This window comes from Colobus angolensis, unplaced genomic scaffold (assembly GCF_000951035.1).
Source record: "Colobus angolensis palliatus isolate OR3802 unplaced genomic scaffold, Cang.pa_1.0 Scaffold210, whole genome shotgun sequence".
NCBI classification, from domain to species: domain Eukaryota; kingdom Metazoa; phylum Chordata; class Mammalia; order Primates; family Cercopithecidae; genus Colobus; species Colobus angolensis.
Window position 1 is genome coordinate 3,589,996 of NW_012115267.1, and position 18,097 is coordinate 3,608,092.

Below are 18,097 nucleotides of genomic sequence, written 5' to 3' on the forward strand. Positions count from 1 at the left end.
CGATTGTCCGGCACTCACTAGTGAGATGACCCCAGTACCTCAGTTCAAAATGCAGAAATCACCGGTCTTCTGTGTCCTTCGCGCTGGGAGTTGGAGACTGGAGCTGTTCCTATTCGGCCATCTTGCTCCACCCTCGTAACCATTTTTCAATTGATTTACATTATTTTCCAGCTTCCTTTTTTTAATTGGATCTCCCTGTTGAACCTTTTCTATTTGGTGGTATACTGTTTTGTTTCCAATTATTTGGGGATTTTTCAAATAGAGAGGTGTAGAGAAAGGAAGACCTTCACAGGGCACACTCAGTGTACTTCTTATGTCTCTGGCCCCTCTCAAGGATTCAGTAAGACCATGACTTTTCTTTTCATCTTGCAGCTGATGTTTCAAAGCCTAATTTTTTCCCCTAAGACCCAGGTGTGATGTCTTCCTACCGAGGACACATTGACGCTGGCCACACCTTGAAGGGCCAAGTCTTGCTTTGCTTGTGACTTTCTTTTTCTATGGACAATCAGAAAAAGTGCCAGCAGAGGGGGCCAGTCGTGCAGGTAATGGGACATCACCATCCAGCTTTAGAATGTCCAGTTCTGGCTGAGCTCAATTGTAACCAAGCAACAGTGCTATTCAACCCCAAGGACCAAAAGAGCCACTTTTTAATATACATTTGAGGTGGATAAGACTTCTGAAATCATTCTGAGACTACTCATCATCCTCACATTTATTAAGGGGTCTGCCTATTCTGGACGCTGGGATTGGTATCGAGACTCTATAGAGGAAACTTACAGTCTAATTGTGGAGTCAGGATATACATGGGAAAAGAGAACCACCTGTTCAAAGAGGTGGAGACAAAATTAAAATAGAGATAGGTAGAGGGAGAGAGAGATAGAGAAGACTGGTCAATGGATGCCTGAAACGCCCTGCCCAGGGGCTCTCACTGAATTGCTCTGGAATCGGACTCTGGCATGGATAAATGTTTAAAACTCCCCAGGTGATATGTTTACACTTAGCAATTTAAAGTTTGGTAACTAATTTCAAATTGGCATTTGGACTGGTCCAGAAAGAGCGTCACACATCCAACTCCTGAGGTTGTGGACATTGCTTAGATGGCTTTTGTTGTATATTCTTGGGTTCCAATCATTTGTCCATTCAGGTTTTGAAAAAAATACTGACGTAGGTTGCATTATTTCTTGAACCTGAGTTAATAGTAAGCTAAGAAATCCTTTTTAAAAAGTATTTCGTGTCAAAGGGATCCAAACTCTGTTAGGAATCTGTCACGGGAACCTTGCTTGCAGGGTAATTTATGTCTTGGCATGTTTCCAGGGATAATTAAGGTGCAGAAATACCGGTTGTTTGCACAGAAGGTAGCTATCTGGAGACAGGCGAGCAAACCAGAAAGGCATCTTCTCCTAAAGCTAAAAATAAAAAGCAAGCAAGACCATAACAAGATGAACTGAGACACATCTAACTGGGGAAAATTTGTTACTGGGAAATTTATAATATAAGAACAGATGGCCTTTTGTGAATGTAATCTTTTTGCTTCTGATTCATGGGAAGAAAGGCAGCAACAGAGACGGGCACCAGGAAGGCTGAAGAGGCAAACCGGAACATTTGGTAATGGTCCCAGACAGTTGCCCCCTTGAAGAGACAGCCAAGCTTTTAGTTGCAAGCTGATAAAGATACCAAAGCCAGAGCTTTGAAAGGGGTGAAGCCAAGAGGGTGAAATCTGAAGTCGGGGGAGGGGGGGATTTAATATATGAAAGCAAGCGATAGAAAGATGTAGGGATTTCTTCCTTTTCAGTTGTAATGGGGAAAATGGCTACATTATTGAGCAACTGTAGCTTTTCAAAATTAGAAGGAAAGCCTTAAAGTAACAGATTGAGAAATGTAATAGGTTAATAATGGCCATCTATTTTCTTTATTAAGAATTGGGTTCCAGGCCAGGCACAGTGGCTCACGCCTGTAATCCCAGCACTTTGGGAGGCTGAGGCAGGTGAATCACCTGAGGTCAGGAGTTCAAGACAAGCCTGGCCAACCTGATGAAACCCCATCTCTACTGAAAATACAAAAAAATCAGCCAGGCGTTGTGGCGGGTGCCTGTAATCCCAGCTACTCGGGAGGCTGAGGCAGGAGAATGGCTTGAACCTGGGAGGCGGAGGTTGCAGTGAGCCGAGATCGCGCCACTGCACTCCAGCCTGGGCAACAGAGTGAGACTCTGTAAAACAACAACAACAACAACAACAACAACAACAAAACACTGGGTTCCAGAGCGAGATAAAACATGAATTTCAGCTTAGACGTCATGAGCAAAACCAAAGCATTCTATGCGTTTTCAGCATCTAGTCATTGTGTTTCCCAGAGCAGACACCAGGCTTGGCATGCACAAGATGCTAAAAAGTATTTGTAGAATTTAATTGAATTGTGCAGTGTACTCCAACCATCGGTTTTGGGTTTGAGCAGCGGAAGACAGCGTTTGAACTTTTAATTTTTCAGCAAACATGGCAAGTGACAGCAATTGCAAATGCCAAGAACACAAGCAACTATCACCGGCGCTTTTCAAACTGTTTCTCAGAACGCACCGCTAAGGCGATCTCTGTGTCTCCGGCAGGGGGCGCTTTAGGATTTCCTGAACACAATGGGTCTGCGGGATACAAGTGAAAAAAACGTTTGTTTAAGAGGCAGAAGGGCAAGACCAGCACAGATTTGTGTTCTCAGACCTCCTCCACTGCGGCTCTGGCAAGGAGAAGATGGAGGAGGCGCTGCAGGGAAGAGCGAATGAAGAGTTCCGGCCACTCCAGCGCCTGGACCTGCTTCTTGTCATAGGAAAGGCCCCCCTGATTGCTAAAGCCCTCTGGCTCTGACAGCAGGTACCGCTCTAAGTCATGTGTCCCACCAGCTCGGGGACGATCGAAGGTCATGCCTTTATTAATATTTTATGCGATATAATTCTGAGCCCCATTTCATCACGACAAGTCTTTCTCCTCTCCCTTTTTCCACCGAGACTCGCTTGTCCCTGGGGCTGCCCCTCACAGGTCTGCTCTGCCCCTTAAAGTGGAGGATGTCACCCCTCCATGGCCTGGGTTCCCAGTGTCATGGCCCCTGTGACGGGGCTCACCCATGTCCCACAGTCTGGCCCGTCGGGGATCACAGCATTCTGGCAGTTAGAGATGCTTCAGTAGCGTTCATCTGGGAAGAAGCCAGGAGCCCTTTCTTCTGGAAGGCTTCTTGGCCCCAACACAATCACTTGTTCACCCCTCCCCAGCAATCTCAGTGGGGAGTGGTGGGTCTGGCTCCCGCAGAAGAAGAGTCCTGACTTGCCTTTCCTCTCACTCATTGAAAGAGGCCATGTCGGTGTTTCAGGGAGACTGTCTCGTCTGCTAGAAATAGAAGTGGCTGGAGTCTTTTAAACAGAAATTATCTTGCTTAAAAGAAATCAAGTTCTGCCTCTCAGGGTGCCCTGCAACATTTTCATGATGGTTCCATCAGCTGTGTCTTTTCTGAGAGAGAGAGAGACAGAGAGAGACAGAGAGAGCGAGCGCGAGAGCACACAGGCAGCTTTGCAGAGCAGGGTGGCTGGATGGGAGCCCGGATCCAGGAGGTGACCCTGCTGTCCTTTGGTCCCCTGAAGAAAGTGGGCATTGGGGCCTCCTGCCTTCCTGCTTTGGGCCCCCTGAAGGGCTGCGCTGTGTGGAGGTGACCTGCCATAGGCCTGCCCAGAGATGAGAGGGGACTGCAGTGACCTGCCTGGCTGAAGCTAGCTCTGGGTTCACATGGACAATGGGTGATGGCAGGTTGCTCTGGCTGGCGGAGTGGTGTGTCAGGGAATGGGGGCTCTTACAGGGCTGCTGGGTCTTGCATCTGCTCCTGCCCCTGAGTCTCAAACTCAGAAGCTATGATTTCTAGGCCCTGTTCTTAGACTTGACCAGAACATTCTGGAAAGGGGAGAGGGGGGGCAGTGAGGGAAAGAAGGCTGGTTCATGTGCTTGGATATGGTGCCCATATCCCATCTTAAAAATAACCTCCTGCGTTTCACTGTTTCTTGCACCTTCCCTCTTTCTTGGCCTTCTCCCCATTTCTTTCTCTCCCTTCTCTCTTCCGCCCTCTCTCTTTCCCCTCCTCTCTTCCTCCCTCTCTCTCTCTCTCCCCACCTTCTGTTTTCTACCCCTGGTGCTTCTGACATGGGTTTCATTGTGGGTTTGAGACAGGAGTTGGGCAGGGCTGATTTTTGCAGGGTACAGATCACAAAGACCCTGCTGATAAAATGAGATGTGGTCAAGAAGCCGATCAAAACCCAGCAAAACCAAGATGGGAACAAAAGCAACCTTTGGTTGTCCTCACTGCTCATTATACGCTAATTATAATGCATTAGCTGCTAAAGGGACACTCCCACCAGCGCCATGACAGTTTACAAATGCTGTGGCAATGCCTGGAAGCTACCCTATATGGCCTGAAAGGGGGAGGAACCCTCAGTTCTGGGAATTCCCTGCCCCTTTCCTCAAAAACTCATGAATAATCCACTCCTTCTTTAGCATATGATCAAGAAAGAACCATAAAAATAGCCAACCAGCAGTCCCGGGGCTGCTCTGTCTGTGGAGTAGCCACTCTTATTTCTTTGCTTTCCTAATAAACTTGCTTTCACTTGACTCTGTCAGCTCACTCTTGAATTTCTTCCTGTTTAAAGCCAAGAACCCATGTGGCCTCCCAGGCTGAACCCCGGTTTGGGGGTTTGTCCTGTGACAGGTCTGTCAAGGGGAACAGAGCCCAGAGCAGATTGGCAGAAACATGGTGCTTTTTACCCAGCAACTCAGGTGTGTGCAGACACCGTCTGTGGCCACACAGGGGCAGCAGGACATTGGGCAGAGGCTGTGCCCGTGCCACCTCGCCGGAGGAAGCATCATCCCTTGTCCTGTTGGCACAGCCTGAGGTTTGGATGCAGGGTGAATCCAACATGGTGCAGGCAAAGGGCAGGCCTCACCCTTGTCTGGCTTGCCCTCCATCTGTGAAAAGGTTTGTGCATTCCCCAACAGATTTATTCATTATACAACACGTCTGTACCAGTATATTACACATATTTAGAGCACACTGAAAGCAGAAAGAGGTTTAAAACATTAATAGAAGTTCTCGTCTTTGTGCGGGTGTGTGACAGGGTCTCATTCTGTTGCCCAGGCTGGAGTGCAGTGGCGTGATTGTGGCTCACTGCAGCCTTGACCTCCCCAGGTACAGGTAATCCTCTCATCTCAGCCTCCTCAGTAGCTGGGACTACAGGCACGTGTACGGCTAATTTTTCTACTTTTTATAGAGATAGGGTTTCACCATGTTGCCCAGGCTGGTCTCGAACTCCTGGGCTCAGGTGATCCTCTCACCTCGGCCTCCCAAGTTGCTGGGATTATAGGCAGGAACCAGGCTCTTCTTTTCCTTTCCCTCCGTCCTGCGTCATCTTGGTACTGCCCTGTGTCTACACTGCCAGTCAGAGTCCACTGGTCAGGGTGTCCTTAGGGCTATAGGCTGATGGGGTTTTGCAGGTCCGCTCTGGATGGGGTGAGGAAGAATGACAGGCAGTCACTAAGATCCCATCTGGAAATAGTCCAGTTCTCCTCTGCCTGGGGGCCCGGGCTAAGCTGGTACTTCTCTACCCTCTGGAGGTCAGGTTTGGCCATCGGACTTGTTTAGACCAAGGAAATGTGAGCAGAAATGACATGAGTCACTCCCAGGTGGGGGCTTTAAAAGCTGGGGGTTAGGGAGGGAGGAGAGGAAGAGGGGACAAAGAGGAAAAGCAAATATCCCCGTTGGCTGTGACTGCCATAACAAAATACCATAGACTGGGTGGCTTAAATGACAGACATTTATTTCCTCACAGTCCTGGAGGCTGGAGGTCCAAGATCAAGGTGCTGGCAGGGTTGGTTCCTTCTCAGGCCTCTCTCCTCAGCTTGGAGGTGGCGTCTTCTCCCTGTATCTCCACGTGGCCGTCCCTCTGTGCGTGTCTGTGCGTTAATCTCCTTATGCAGACGCCAGTCAGATTGGATTATGACCCACCCATATGACCTCATTTTACTCAAGCTACCTCTTATGTAGTCCCATTCTGAGATGCTGGAGGTCAGGATTTCAACATGTGAATTTTTGGGGGACATAATTCAGTGCACAATAGCAAGTGAAGCTTTATTGCCAGTGGTGGCAGCAGGCAGAGGTGTGGACAGTCCTCTTGAGAATCACAGGCTTTCCAAAGCTCTTCCAACTGCAGCGATACAAAAAAGGCGCCCTGCTGAGCTGGCTGAAATCCGGGCAGCTTTGGGGATGAGCTCTGTGAGTCACCTCTTCTCGCAGCGTCTTCCCGGACACTGCTTGTCCCTGCCCTTCTAAGGGTTCTGTGAACTCCTAGTTCCTGAATCAGGTCCTTTCCTTCGTGGAAGACCGAGGGGGCTTCCACTTTCTTGACCAAACCCAGACTGGTACAGAGGCAACAGGTTGGAGACACATTTGCCCTGCTCCAGACTCAGGCGCCCCTCCCGGATGAGGTCCAGAGTGCAGTGGGTGGTGGTACAGAGGTGAGCTCCCTGAGAGCCCTCCCTCCAGGCCTAGGCCGGGCCCACCTGGGTGGGTGAGTCTCTGGGAGAGAGATAAGGAGCGTGGCTTGTCATCTCTAACTCAGGTTTCCCTTGGGACTCTGGCTGTTCTTTAGCAAATGCCCCTTTCTTCGCTTCAGTAGTCTTTGCATGGAGAAGGGGGTAAGAGAATGAGCAGTGTAGGGCTCTCTGTTTAACAAATGGTTCAGGAAATACCCTGCTGTCCTGCAAAGCTGCACCGAGCCTCACCAGATTCGTTCCTGGTAACCATCCTGCAGGCGGGAATGTTCAGCGTCGATTTATCTCCTTGCAGTGAGTGGTGGATGACAGATTCCTACAGCCTGCAAACGCCTTTATTTTTTCTGATTAAAAAATAAAAAATAGACAAGGGCGGGGTGTGGTGGCTCATTCCTGTAATCCCAGCACTTTGGGAGGCCGAGGTGGGCCGATCACTTGAAGTCAAGAGTATGAGACCAACATGGCCAACATGGTGAAACTCCATCCCTACAAAAATACAAAAATTAGGCAGGTGTGGCAGTGCACACCTGTAGTCCCAGCTACTCAGGAGGCTGAGGCAGAAGGATTGCTTGAACCCAGGAGGCAGAGGTTGCAGTGAGCTGAGATCCTACCACTGCACTCCAGCCTGGGCAACAGAGCGAGACACTGTTTCAAAAAAAAAAAAAAAGATGAGGTCTCTCTGTGTTACCCAGGCTGGTCTTGAACTCCTGGGCTCAAGCAGTCCTTCAATGTCAGCCTCCCAAAGTTCTGGGATTACAAACATGAGCCACCATGCCTGGTTCACACACCTTTTTTCCCTTTTAATTAAAAAAAAAATGTATAATTGTACATATTTATGGGGTACATAGTGATGTTTCTGTACATTCCATGTCTAGTGATCAAATTAGGGTAATTAGCATATCCATCATCTCAAGCATTTATCCTCAAAGAAATGATAAATGTTCCAACACATCTGAAGTTTCTCTTCCTGAATCAATTTCTTTTGGAGACCGCCTAGCTGTCTCCACTGCTGTTTGCTTTGAGCCTATGAACAGGGTACTTAAAAACAGCCCTGTCTGAAACCTTCAATCTGCTGAGCAGCTCCCATCAGATAGGGCCTGGTTACAACAGGCCTGTCTGCTCTGGTCACTGCCAACTTCTTCCTCTACTGCCCGCCCAACTCCTTCCCCAAGTCGTCCAGGCCACAGACTTCAGGCTTTGACATGGAGCTAGCGGGAAGTGCTTCTGGTCTTGTTGAGAAGTCAAAGGGGTGCGTGTAAACAGAGTTTACCCCCTTTCCAAACATGAGAGACGACATCTCTGAGAGGCCAAGGAAGCCACAGTTTGACTGATACCACCAGCCATGGGGCAGGGCACCCGGCCACTCTCCGCGGGGTGCCAGCAGCTAATGTGGCAGCAGGCCGAGTCTCTGAATGGAGAAGCCGCACCACATCTGAACTGTCGCTCCCACTCTCCCCATACTCTGGTCACCACCTGTTCAGTCTCGATCTCTCCTGGACTTACCCTAGCAACCCCAGGTTGTGTGGAGACGGCTGGCCATGCACCTGCCTCCAGCTCTGTTGCCTCTCCTGGCCCGTGTCCTCTTGTCCCTCTTTCCTCCTGACTCAGTCCAACACTAAGACTGCTCCTTTGCAAAAAAAATTCACTTTTGCTGTTTCCATCCTCTGCCACCTGCTTGGCAAATCCTATCTCCCACTGCCTGCCTGGTCTCTGTATTGGAACTTCTATATTGGAACATCTGTATTGGAACTTCTAAATATTGCTGAAAAAATCACTCCACGTCTGTATTGGAACTTCTAAATATTGCTGAAAAAATAAATCACTCCACCAGGCTTGCTGGACACACCCCACATTTATGACCACAACCTCAAGTGGGCAACCCCGCCACCAGACCAGACGGTCCATCTTCCCTTTCCTAATTAACTCAACCATTCTCAGGTAGTCATTTCAAAAATGTCTTTGCAGACCTCCGATATCCCACCCTCTCTGACTCACTTCCCTATTTCACAGACAAATCGGAGCGACCTCATGGGCTCCCTTCCTCTATGCCACTGATGTTGTTATTGAAAAGGGGTCCTGATCCAGACCCCAAGGGAGGGTTCTTGGATCTTGCACAAGAAAGAATCTGGGGTGAATTCACAGAGTAAAGTGAAAGCACATTTATGAAGAAAGTAAAGAAACAAAAGAATGGCTGCTCCACAGGTGGGGTCTGCTTGGCTGGACACATTTATAGTCATTTCTTGATCATATGCTAAACAAGGGAGAGATTATTCATGGGTTTTCTGGGAAAGGGGTGGGGAAATCCTGGAACGGAGCAGAGGGTTCCTGCCTGTTATACACCATGTAGGGTAACTTCTGGCCTTTGCCATGGCATTTGTAAACTGTCGTGGGGCTGGTAGGAGTGTCTTTTAGTAGCGAATGCATTATAATTAGCATAGCATGAGCAGTGAGGGCGACCAGAGGTCACTTTCGTTGCCATCTTGGTTTTGGTGGGTCTTGGCTGGCTTCTTCACCACATCCTGTTTTATCTGCGGGGGCTTTATGACCTGTATCTTGTGCCGACCTCCGATCTCATCCTGTGACTAAAAACGCCTAACCTCCTGGGGATGCAGCTCAGCAGGTCTCAGCCTCATTTCCCCCAGGCCCTGTTCGAGCCAGAGTCATCCTGGTTCCAACGCCCCTGACAGTATCAGTGACGGGCACCCCTTTAGCTACACCCTGCCTTCTTGCCCCAAGGAGGAAGTGCCCAGTCCTGTCCTCGGAGCCTGGTCTTCACTCGCACTTGCCGGGGGCTCTCTCCCCTCCTCCAGAGCTGTACTGCTGTGGCTGTCCCCTTCCTTGTGCACATCGTCTCCCTCTCCACAGGCACTGACCTATCTCAGATGCCAACACCTTCATTATACGTTGTTCTGAGAAAACCCCAAGCCACTCTCTGGACCTTATCTATGTCCTTGTCCAACTCCTTGTCTCTACTCCCTTTATGGCACATTGGTGCAGCAGGGTGGTCCTTATTTCCAGCCTCCACATCCTCACTTCCTGCCTCCTCCTCAACCCTGGCCTTACCACTGTGCTGAGATGGTGGTCTCCACCATCACTGCCATCACGGGGGAGGCAGGTTGGGGGGGGGGGCTCCCTCTTGCTGAAGCCAGTGTCCACCTCTCTGTCCTCCTCTTCCTTGATGTCTTAGCAGCATTGGTTTAGACGACTCTCTTATTGAAACAGTTTCTTCCTATAGGCTCTCAGATGCCCTGCTTTTCCTTCTACCTTACTAGCTGGATTTTTTGTTTTGTTTTGTTTTTAGTTTTCTTTCTGTTTTTTTGAGACAAGGTCTCCTTCTGTTGCCCAGGCTGGAGTGTGGTGGAGCGATCTCAGCTCACTGCAGCCTTAACCTTCTAGGCTCAGGGCCCACCTTAGCCCCCGAGTAGCTGGGACTACAGCTACCTTTTTTTCCTAAGTATCCTCTGACCATGCCTCTTTCTCTGTCAGATCTTTAAATGTCGGGGTACCCAGGCTGCATGTTCACACTTCCATGAAAGCAAGCTGACTCAAAGAGGCAGGGAGCAGAATGGGGGAACTCGAGGCTGAGAGCAGGGCGTGGGGATGTGCTGGTGCAAGGGTTCAGGGTTTCAGTTAGGCAGGAGGAATAAATAATGAGCATTTGAGGTGATGGCTATGTTAGCTTGTTTCAATCATTCCACATTGTACATATAGCAACACTTTGTACCCCGTAAATATATACAATTAGAATTTGTCAGTATCCAGTGAAAGTAAATAAATGAATAAACACACGCTGGAGTCCCGAGGCTGCTGAGTGCAGCCTTCTCTCCTACACTCCTTTCCTTTTTCTTTTTTCCTTCTTTTTTTTCCTTTTTTTTTTTTGGACAGTCTCGCTCTGTTGCCCAGGCTGGAGTGCAGCGGTGCGATCTCGGCTCACTGCAACCTCTGCCTCCCAGGTTCAAGTGATTCTCCTGCCTCAGCCACCCAAGTAGCTGGGACTACAGGTGTCTGCCACCATGCCTGGCTAATTTTTGTATTTTTAGTAGAGATGGGGTTTCACCATGTTAACCAGGATGGTCTCGATCTCCTGACCTCGTGATCTGCCCACCTAGGCCTCCCAAAGTGCTGGGATTACAGGCGTGAGCCACCATGCCTGGCCAGTACAATACTTTTAATATTATCTAACATCTGAATCCAGACTCCCAAATGTATGTCTCCAACATGGGCCCTTTCCCTGAACTCCAGGCCCTGTGTCCAACTCACTCCCCACTTGTATTAAATCGACATTTAAATATACCATGAACCAGCATCACTGCTGCCATCCCTCCGCCCCCATTCATTCTGAGTGAATGGCACCCCCTCTTCATCCAGCTGCCGACCGGAGGGTCATCCCTAGTTCCTCCATTTCCTTCCTTCACGCTCCACATCTTAATTGTCCCCAAAGTATGTCCCCAAAGATGTCCCTAAGCAAATACCCATCGGACCACTCCTCACCCCCTCCACAGCTGCTGCCCCATCTAGATCATGCTCACGTCCACTGCCCGTGCCCCTAAATGCCCCCTGGGCTCCACTTCTGCCCCTCCTCCCCACTTACTCTCTACACAGCAGTAAGTACTTTCTACTTCGATCTTATGAAAGTTTAAATCAGATCACATGTCATTCAAAAACCCCAGAAAACTTCCTACACCACTCAAATACAACCCCAGCTCCTGACTCTGCCCTACCAGGCTGGAGAGCCCCCGCCAGCCTTTGCAGCCGCCTGCAGCGCTGGCCTCCCTCTGCAGACCTCGGGGTCTGGGACTATCTTTTCCTTCCTGGAGGACTGTTTTTCCTGACCTCTGCACAATTGCCACTGCTGCCGGAATAGCTCTTCTCCAGGAAGCTTTGACCATCTGGGAAAAGCACCCCCCGCCACACGGGGCGCGGTCTCACATTTTTTCTTCTCCGTGGCACTAATAATGGCTGAATTTGTGTGGATGTCACATTCTCTTCCCTCTGGGCTGCAAAAGTGCGTGTGTGGTCCCACTGGCAGGGTGGAAAGGCCCTGGCTTCTTGAATGCCCTTTGAACCACATGGTCAGGGTGGATGGCAGATTCCCAAGTACCCACTCCTCACCCACCTCACACCCCATGCTCCCCCCAGCAGCTTATACTGTGTGCTGTGTGTGGAAAGAGACGTCACAGGCACTCTCTTGGTGTAGGCAGGGGATATCATCTCAAGGGATAGACAGAGATCTGCAATTGTTGTTCAGTTGTTCCTTCTACAAAACGGGATTAGTGACACCTGCTTTGACCCTCTGACATAGGCCTTTGCTGAGAACACAGAGATGAGATCAATGAAAAACAGTGGCACTAATCGGTGCCACGGAGAGCAGGGACTTCACAAAGCTGAATGAATGTGGTTCGTTATGTTCACCGTGGAAAGGAAGGAAGCCAGGCAACACTGGACGATGCTTAGAAAACACCGCTGTCCCCTCCACTTCTCATCCGGGGTCACCTCCTCATCCCATGATAAAGTTCTCTTAGGATAAGCTGAGCAAAATAGCTCGGACATTTAACCTATCCCCAAACATGTGTCTTGATCTTAAGTTTCCTCCCAGAGAATGAAGCAAGCAAGCAAACACTGGGTTACCTGAGCAACTAAATCACTCAGGCCTTCCCTTGCCTGCTTTGTCTTTCAAAGGTTTCTCAAAGTGTCTCTGGACCACCTGTGTCCATCACCTGGGGCGTTTGTGAAGCCTGGAGTGACACAGCCAGAATCCCTGGGGCTGGAACCCAGTACTTCTCCTGGGCATATGCATTTGTGACAGCAGCCCAGGTGATTTTCATGCATGCTCGATTTTGAGGTTTAAGAGGTGCTTTAAGTGGCTGAAAAAATTTCAGACAATATGATCACCTTTGGAAAAGGCCACTGGAGGAGAGAGTAGGTTTACTTTGGCTCTGGCTTTGTCAAATTCAGGAATAAAGACTGCATTTTTTAACTCTACATCAGCTTGCCTGTGGAACTCCTGATGGTAATAACCACCAAGTAGCTTCCTCAAGGGAAGACACAAGAAAGGAAGAAGAGTGATTTGGGTGAATCCTTTCTTCCATCCCATGCCTCCATCTGGTTGCAAAAATCCTTCCTTCCTTCCTTCCTTCCGTCTGTTGTCCATCCACCCATCTGTCCGTCCGTCCGTCCATCCATCCATCCATCCATCCTTCCTTCCTTCCTTCCTTCCTTCCTTCCTTCCTTCCTTCCTTCCTTCCTTCCTTCCTGTTAAATGCTTGGCCCTGTGTGTGCTATAACATGGAAAAACTAAAAGGACAAGCATTTTTCTCTCCTTTTTTTGTTTTTTAATATGGGTATCTTCTATTGAAGTATTTTTATTTCACTTTTTCTAACAGCAATATAGAAACAAATAATCATAAAAAATAAAAGTATAAATTGTCCATCGATGATGTAATAGCACTTGGTATTGCTACAGGGAGTGGGTCTTGGACCCAGTCAGGCATTGTCAAGCCTGCCCAGGCCCTCCAGGCCTCTGCGATGGCTACTGAGCCCCTGAAGGCATCAGACATGACCACACACAGCAGTGTTGGTGGAGACTTCATGTTTTATGCCTGGGGAGGCTTGGGGATGGCAGAGAGATGGATGGATGATGAGTACAACTGCAAACAGCACTGTACACATGTGGTGAGCCAGGAGGGTGGGACGGAGGTTAGGCCGATGCCGCTGCTGACTCAGAGACCCACGGAGAGCAGGGACTTCACAAAGCTGAATGAATGTGGTTCGTTATGTTCACCGTGGAAAGGAAGGAAGCCAGGCAACACTGGACGATGCTTAGAAAGCACCGCTGTCCCCTCCACTTCTCATCCGGGGTCACCTCCTCATCCCATGATAAAGTTCTCTTAGGATAAGCTGAGCAAAATAGCTCGGACATTTAACCTATCCCCAAACATGTGTCTTGATCTTAAGTTTCCTCCCAGAGAATGAAGCAAGCAAGCAAACACTGGGTTACCCGAGCAACTAAATCACTCAGTTGCATCCAACTTAATTGGATTGACTATATTCAACTAAATCTTTCTGTTTTAGTTGAACCCAGTGGTTTCGGTTATTGTAATGACTGATCTCTAAAAGAAAGAAAAACCTAATTTGGCATTTTTTTCAGAATATGGGACGGGCTTTCCTGCATGGGCTCAAGGATGTTTACGGTGTGTTCTCTGTCGTGTGAGTGGATGTGTGTGTGTGTGTGTGTAGGTCAGCCCAAGACCTCAAGGGCTCATCTGGAAGGAGGCTGGTAGGAAAGGAATGCCTCTTCAGGACTTGGCAGTGTCTGTGCCGAGCTCTGAGGAAGGACAGCAGTGCCTGGTCCTCAGGCCTGCACACTTCATTGCACGGAGCACGGCAGACAGTAGATCTCGGCTGTGTTGTTCTACCTACTTTGAAGGTAGCATAGAACTTCTGGCTCTTTGAAATTGTAAAAAAGAGACCAAGTTCTTTTCTGTCTACTAGAGATCCTTCATTTGCATTGTCCTACTCTCAGCCCACAAAAGAAAAGGAACCTCTCCCCTATGTGGGTCATGATGTGTGGGTGGACACAGGCCCCACTGAGATTACACAGGAAGAAGTCACAGTAGACAGAGCAGCCAGACGCCGTGCATAGACCACGGGACAGTCATTAGTGACACATGCCCTGTGGGGCCACTGTCCATGCCTTGCTCCATATTGACCCAAATGTTCTGAATTGCAATACTCTGGAAGATGTGGTGGGGGCTGAGGTGGAGAGTAGCGGGGTTGGCAGTGTGTGGGTTTGGCAAAGCATCAAGACCATCTTTGGGGTTCAAGTTCATTGACATGTGATCTACTAGGCATGATCAACAATGGTTTCACACATCAGTATTCTACAGCCTAAACAGCTGTGCAACCTGAGGGAAGTCCTTCTCCCCCAGGTTTCACTTTGCTCCTTTACTAATGAGAGGACTCGACTAGATGACATCAAAGGTCAGAAACACTTCTGATCTTAGGATTCGATCAGTCTGGCCGAGGAACCCCTGCCATGCGGTATGACCCCAGGTTGACCTCCCTAACCTGCTGGGGTCTTAACTTGCTGATCCTTAAGCCTGTTGTGAGGGATAAACTCTTAAAATCAAATCCTACACACTGTAGTTGACCTGCACAAGTGGCTGCCCTATTTGGACAAAACTCAGTTATTAACAAGTGAACAACACATCAGTAACAGTCTTATCGGATTAAAACTAGTTGTTTAGGTCAGGCACAGAATCTAACAGGAGGCTCAGGATGGGCCTCTGGGCTCCCTCGATTGTCTTTCCGGAGAGGGCAGTAAGGTGACACCACCAGAATCCAATCAGGAGGCCCTGGTCACGCCCAGGAGAATTCAGTTATGGAAAATGCATTCAGGACCTGCCTGGTTCAGTCACCAGTGGTCTCCCAGGCTGTCACCCTGGGGTGTGGGTGGCAGTGAAGAGGCTCTTTGGAGATGCATGTGGCCAGGGGAGACAATGGGGACATCTGTGCTTGTTGCACCCAAGCTACGCTAGTGCCCCCATCACATGTCCCAGCATACGCCGGAACTGACAATTTACACAGCCTTGTAGTGCCAGGGTGGGAGACCCACAGCAGCCTGGGCCTCAGGCTCACAAGAGACTGGCTGCCAGCCATCGGGGCTGCATCTCCAAGTGCCCATTTGTCATGCCTTTCGATTTTCCTTTCCTAGTAGGTCCCTGTCAATGTTGCTGAGTCACGTACTTAGGGTGAATTTGAGACAATACTTAGAGGACAGCAACAGCACGTGAGACAGGCACATGTGACATATCTAATTTCCCCAAGGCCCTTGTGGGAGAGCCTTCTGCAAGAACGACAGCTTTGTGGGGTAGAGCCTCCCTTTGGGAATCCCAGTTCATAGCACCAGTGATTCCAGGAAACAGGAACGTGACCATGGAGGGATGGATTATGGTGGGAACCCAGGTCTCATGTAACATCTGGTTGGAGCGGCCCTTCTGCAGAGCTCTTTGGGAATTAAGCAAGAGCCAGTCACAGGGACACTGGCACCCACATGCAGGGCCTCTGGGAGAGCACCACTGAATAGGTCCTGGGGCCCTTGAGTCGCCAGTCCCAGGGACCCCTGCCTCTGGGAGACCCACTGGAGTAACTTGGCCTCAGCTTCCTCCAACACCCGCCAGCCCAAGCCCTCCGCCCAGTCTGAGGGCTCCTCAGCAGAGAGAGAACCTCCGAGAGTTGATGTTCATCTTGGTCACACCGATAAGCTTGAGTGGAGCGGAGAGGCTGAAGGAGGAGGCAAGAGGGGAGTCGCAGAAGAGGTCGGCCAGCTCGTCCCGCTCCTCCAGCTCGTAGGTGGCGTCGTTGAGCATCCTCCTGTGGAGGCGGCAGGTGTGCTCGATTTTCAGCTTGTTGATGTCGCTGCGCAGGCGCATGAGCTGTCTGGCCAGCTGCTGGTCCTGCAGCCGCATCTCCGTCTGGAAGGGAGGGGGAGCAGGCAGGGTCAGCAGAGAGTGGCTCCAGAGTCCCTGACAGGCACAGACTGGTTAGCAGACTAATGCCCTGACTAATGTCTTAGAGCATTAATCGGTCCGTCTAGAAATATGAGCACTTTCCCTGCTCAGGGAGGTGAAAAGACACAGAAAGCAAGGTGACAAATGAGGGTGGACTTGCAAAACAATACTTTGTGCTAGTCTAGTTGCTATATCTAAATCTTTCTGAAAGACACGCATATTAGTCCTGGCTTGAGGATACTTCCAGTGCCTTCTCATTGTTTAGAGTTGCATTCAGATGAAGTAAGAGTATAAAAGAAAGCATAGGGTGACAGCCATCAAATTCAGGAGCATGGTTGCCTCTAGGTGGGAAGGAGGGACTGTGATTGGGAAAGGTATATGGGGGCTTTGGCTGTGATGGCCATGTTTTCTTACGCTGGGGGGTGTCATGTTGTTACATTACTCTTTAAACGTTTTAGAAAGCCTGAAATATTTCTTAGTAAAGCTTTGAAACAGCCAAACAAAAATTGGGTTCCTAGGTACTGGATATTTTATTATGAAACAGTTTTAAGCCCTTTGGGTCTATTAACATGCAACAGTTAACCATCACTACAACCTGTGAAGTGACGTCACCATCATCACCCGCAGCTTATAGAGGAGGACGCAGAGGCACAGCCAGGGAATTAGCTGTGTCCGCTCACAAAGCTCATCCACAGCTGAGCTGGGCTGAGGAAACTGGACAGCTGGACTCCAGAACCCAAATGACTGACAATTAAGTTCTGCTGCTGCTCAAGGACGAGCTGCAGTATGCTGTATGGAGCTGGTTGAGTGCTTAGTGACCTTGTAGAAGGTTCCTAATATTTTTACTGACTTGATGTTTCCTACTGACGTGTAAACAAAAAATAAAATCCTAAGCCCCCCCAACTGACTGAACAAGCCCCCTCTTAATCAAGAGGACCCCAGAGAAACCTGAAAACTGATCTCCCAGCCGTGAAGGGATGGAGTGCAGACAGGCTTTGTTATACCCACCTTGCTTTTGGAGTTTAGGCATAGCAGATTGGCATTAACATTGAAACAGAGCTCCTAAGACTGACAAAACAGACTCTTTGTGGCAATAAGGTACCAAATTCCTGCCTCTGGTATAGCATCACATAACAGATAGCAAACCCTGAAGAAAATACAAATATTTTACCCCAAAATATATTTCTTTGACATATTTTGAAATGGCCCTGGAAAGCATCACTTGTGGGAGATATTTACATCTGTAGGGCATTTCCATTAATACAATCAAGCCTTCCCTTTCTAGGCCTTTCCAAGATCTAGGAGAGATTAAATAAGAGTTTGGCAATTTTAAGGTCTGAAAAGAGACTTTTACCATCTATTTTCTCTAAAGGCTTCTACCTGGAGGCTTCATCTACATAACAAGAACCTTGGCCTCCACAACCCTCCTTTGTCTTAAGCATTTCTTTCTACTGACTTTGAGTCTTTAGACAAAACTTAACTCTTTCAATCAACTGCCAATAAAAATATCTTTGAATCTACTTAAGACCTGTAAGCACCCCCACCCTCCAAGCACCTTCAAGATATCCCACCTGTTTAGGCTGAACCAATGTATACCTTCTGTGTATTGATTTATGTCTTTGCTTGTAACTCCTGTCTCTCTAAAATGTGTAAAAGCAAATTGTAACTGGACCACCTAGGGCAAGCTTTCTCAGGACCTCATGAGACTGTTCCCTGGACCATGGTCACTTAAATTGGCTCAGAATAGACCTCTTTTTTACAGAGTTTTTTCTGTTAACAAAGAGATGTGATAATAATTTCTCACCTGGCTTCACACTCCCAGTTTCCCAAACCCACTGTAAACCAACAGTGTCTGAGACAGGTGTCAACAATTTAGAAAGTTTATTTTGCCAAGATTAAGGACGCATGCCTGGGAGGCAGGTCTATAACTTTCCTCAAAGATGATTTTGTGGGCCTTAATATTTAAAGGGGAAGGAGTGAATATTGGGGGAAGAGGAATCAATTTTTTTTTTTTTTTTT

At 48.7% G+C, this 18,097-nt stretch overlaps 1 protein-coding gene and 1 long non-coding RNA gene across 3 annotated transcripts in view; one reads left to right on the forward strand and one right to left on the reverse strand.

Annotated features, from left to right (window-relative positions):
* Positions 1-18,097, forward strand: part of LOC105512388 — a 46,494-nt gene that overhangs the window by 19,374 nt on the left and 9,023 nt on the right. The window lies entirely within an intron of this gene.
* FAM167A (family with sequence similarity 167, member A) overlaps positions 15,277-18,097 on the reverse strand; it is a 49,953-nt gene continuing 47,132 nt past the window's right edge. For both annotated transcript variants that reach the window (XM_011942822.1, XM_011942823.1), the window contains one exon: positions 15,277-16,042. In XM_011942822.1, the coding sequence (XP_011798212.1) occupies positions 15,779-16,042 (264 nt within the window). In that variant the 3' untranslated portion in view covers positions 15,277-15,778. The remainder of the gene's footprint in view (positions 16,043-18,097) is intronic.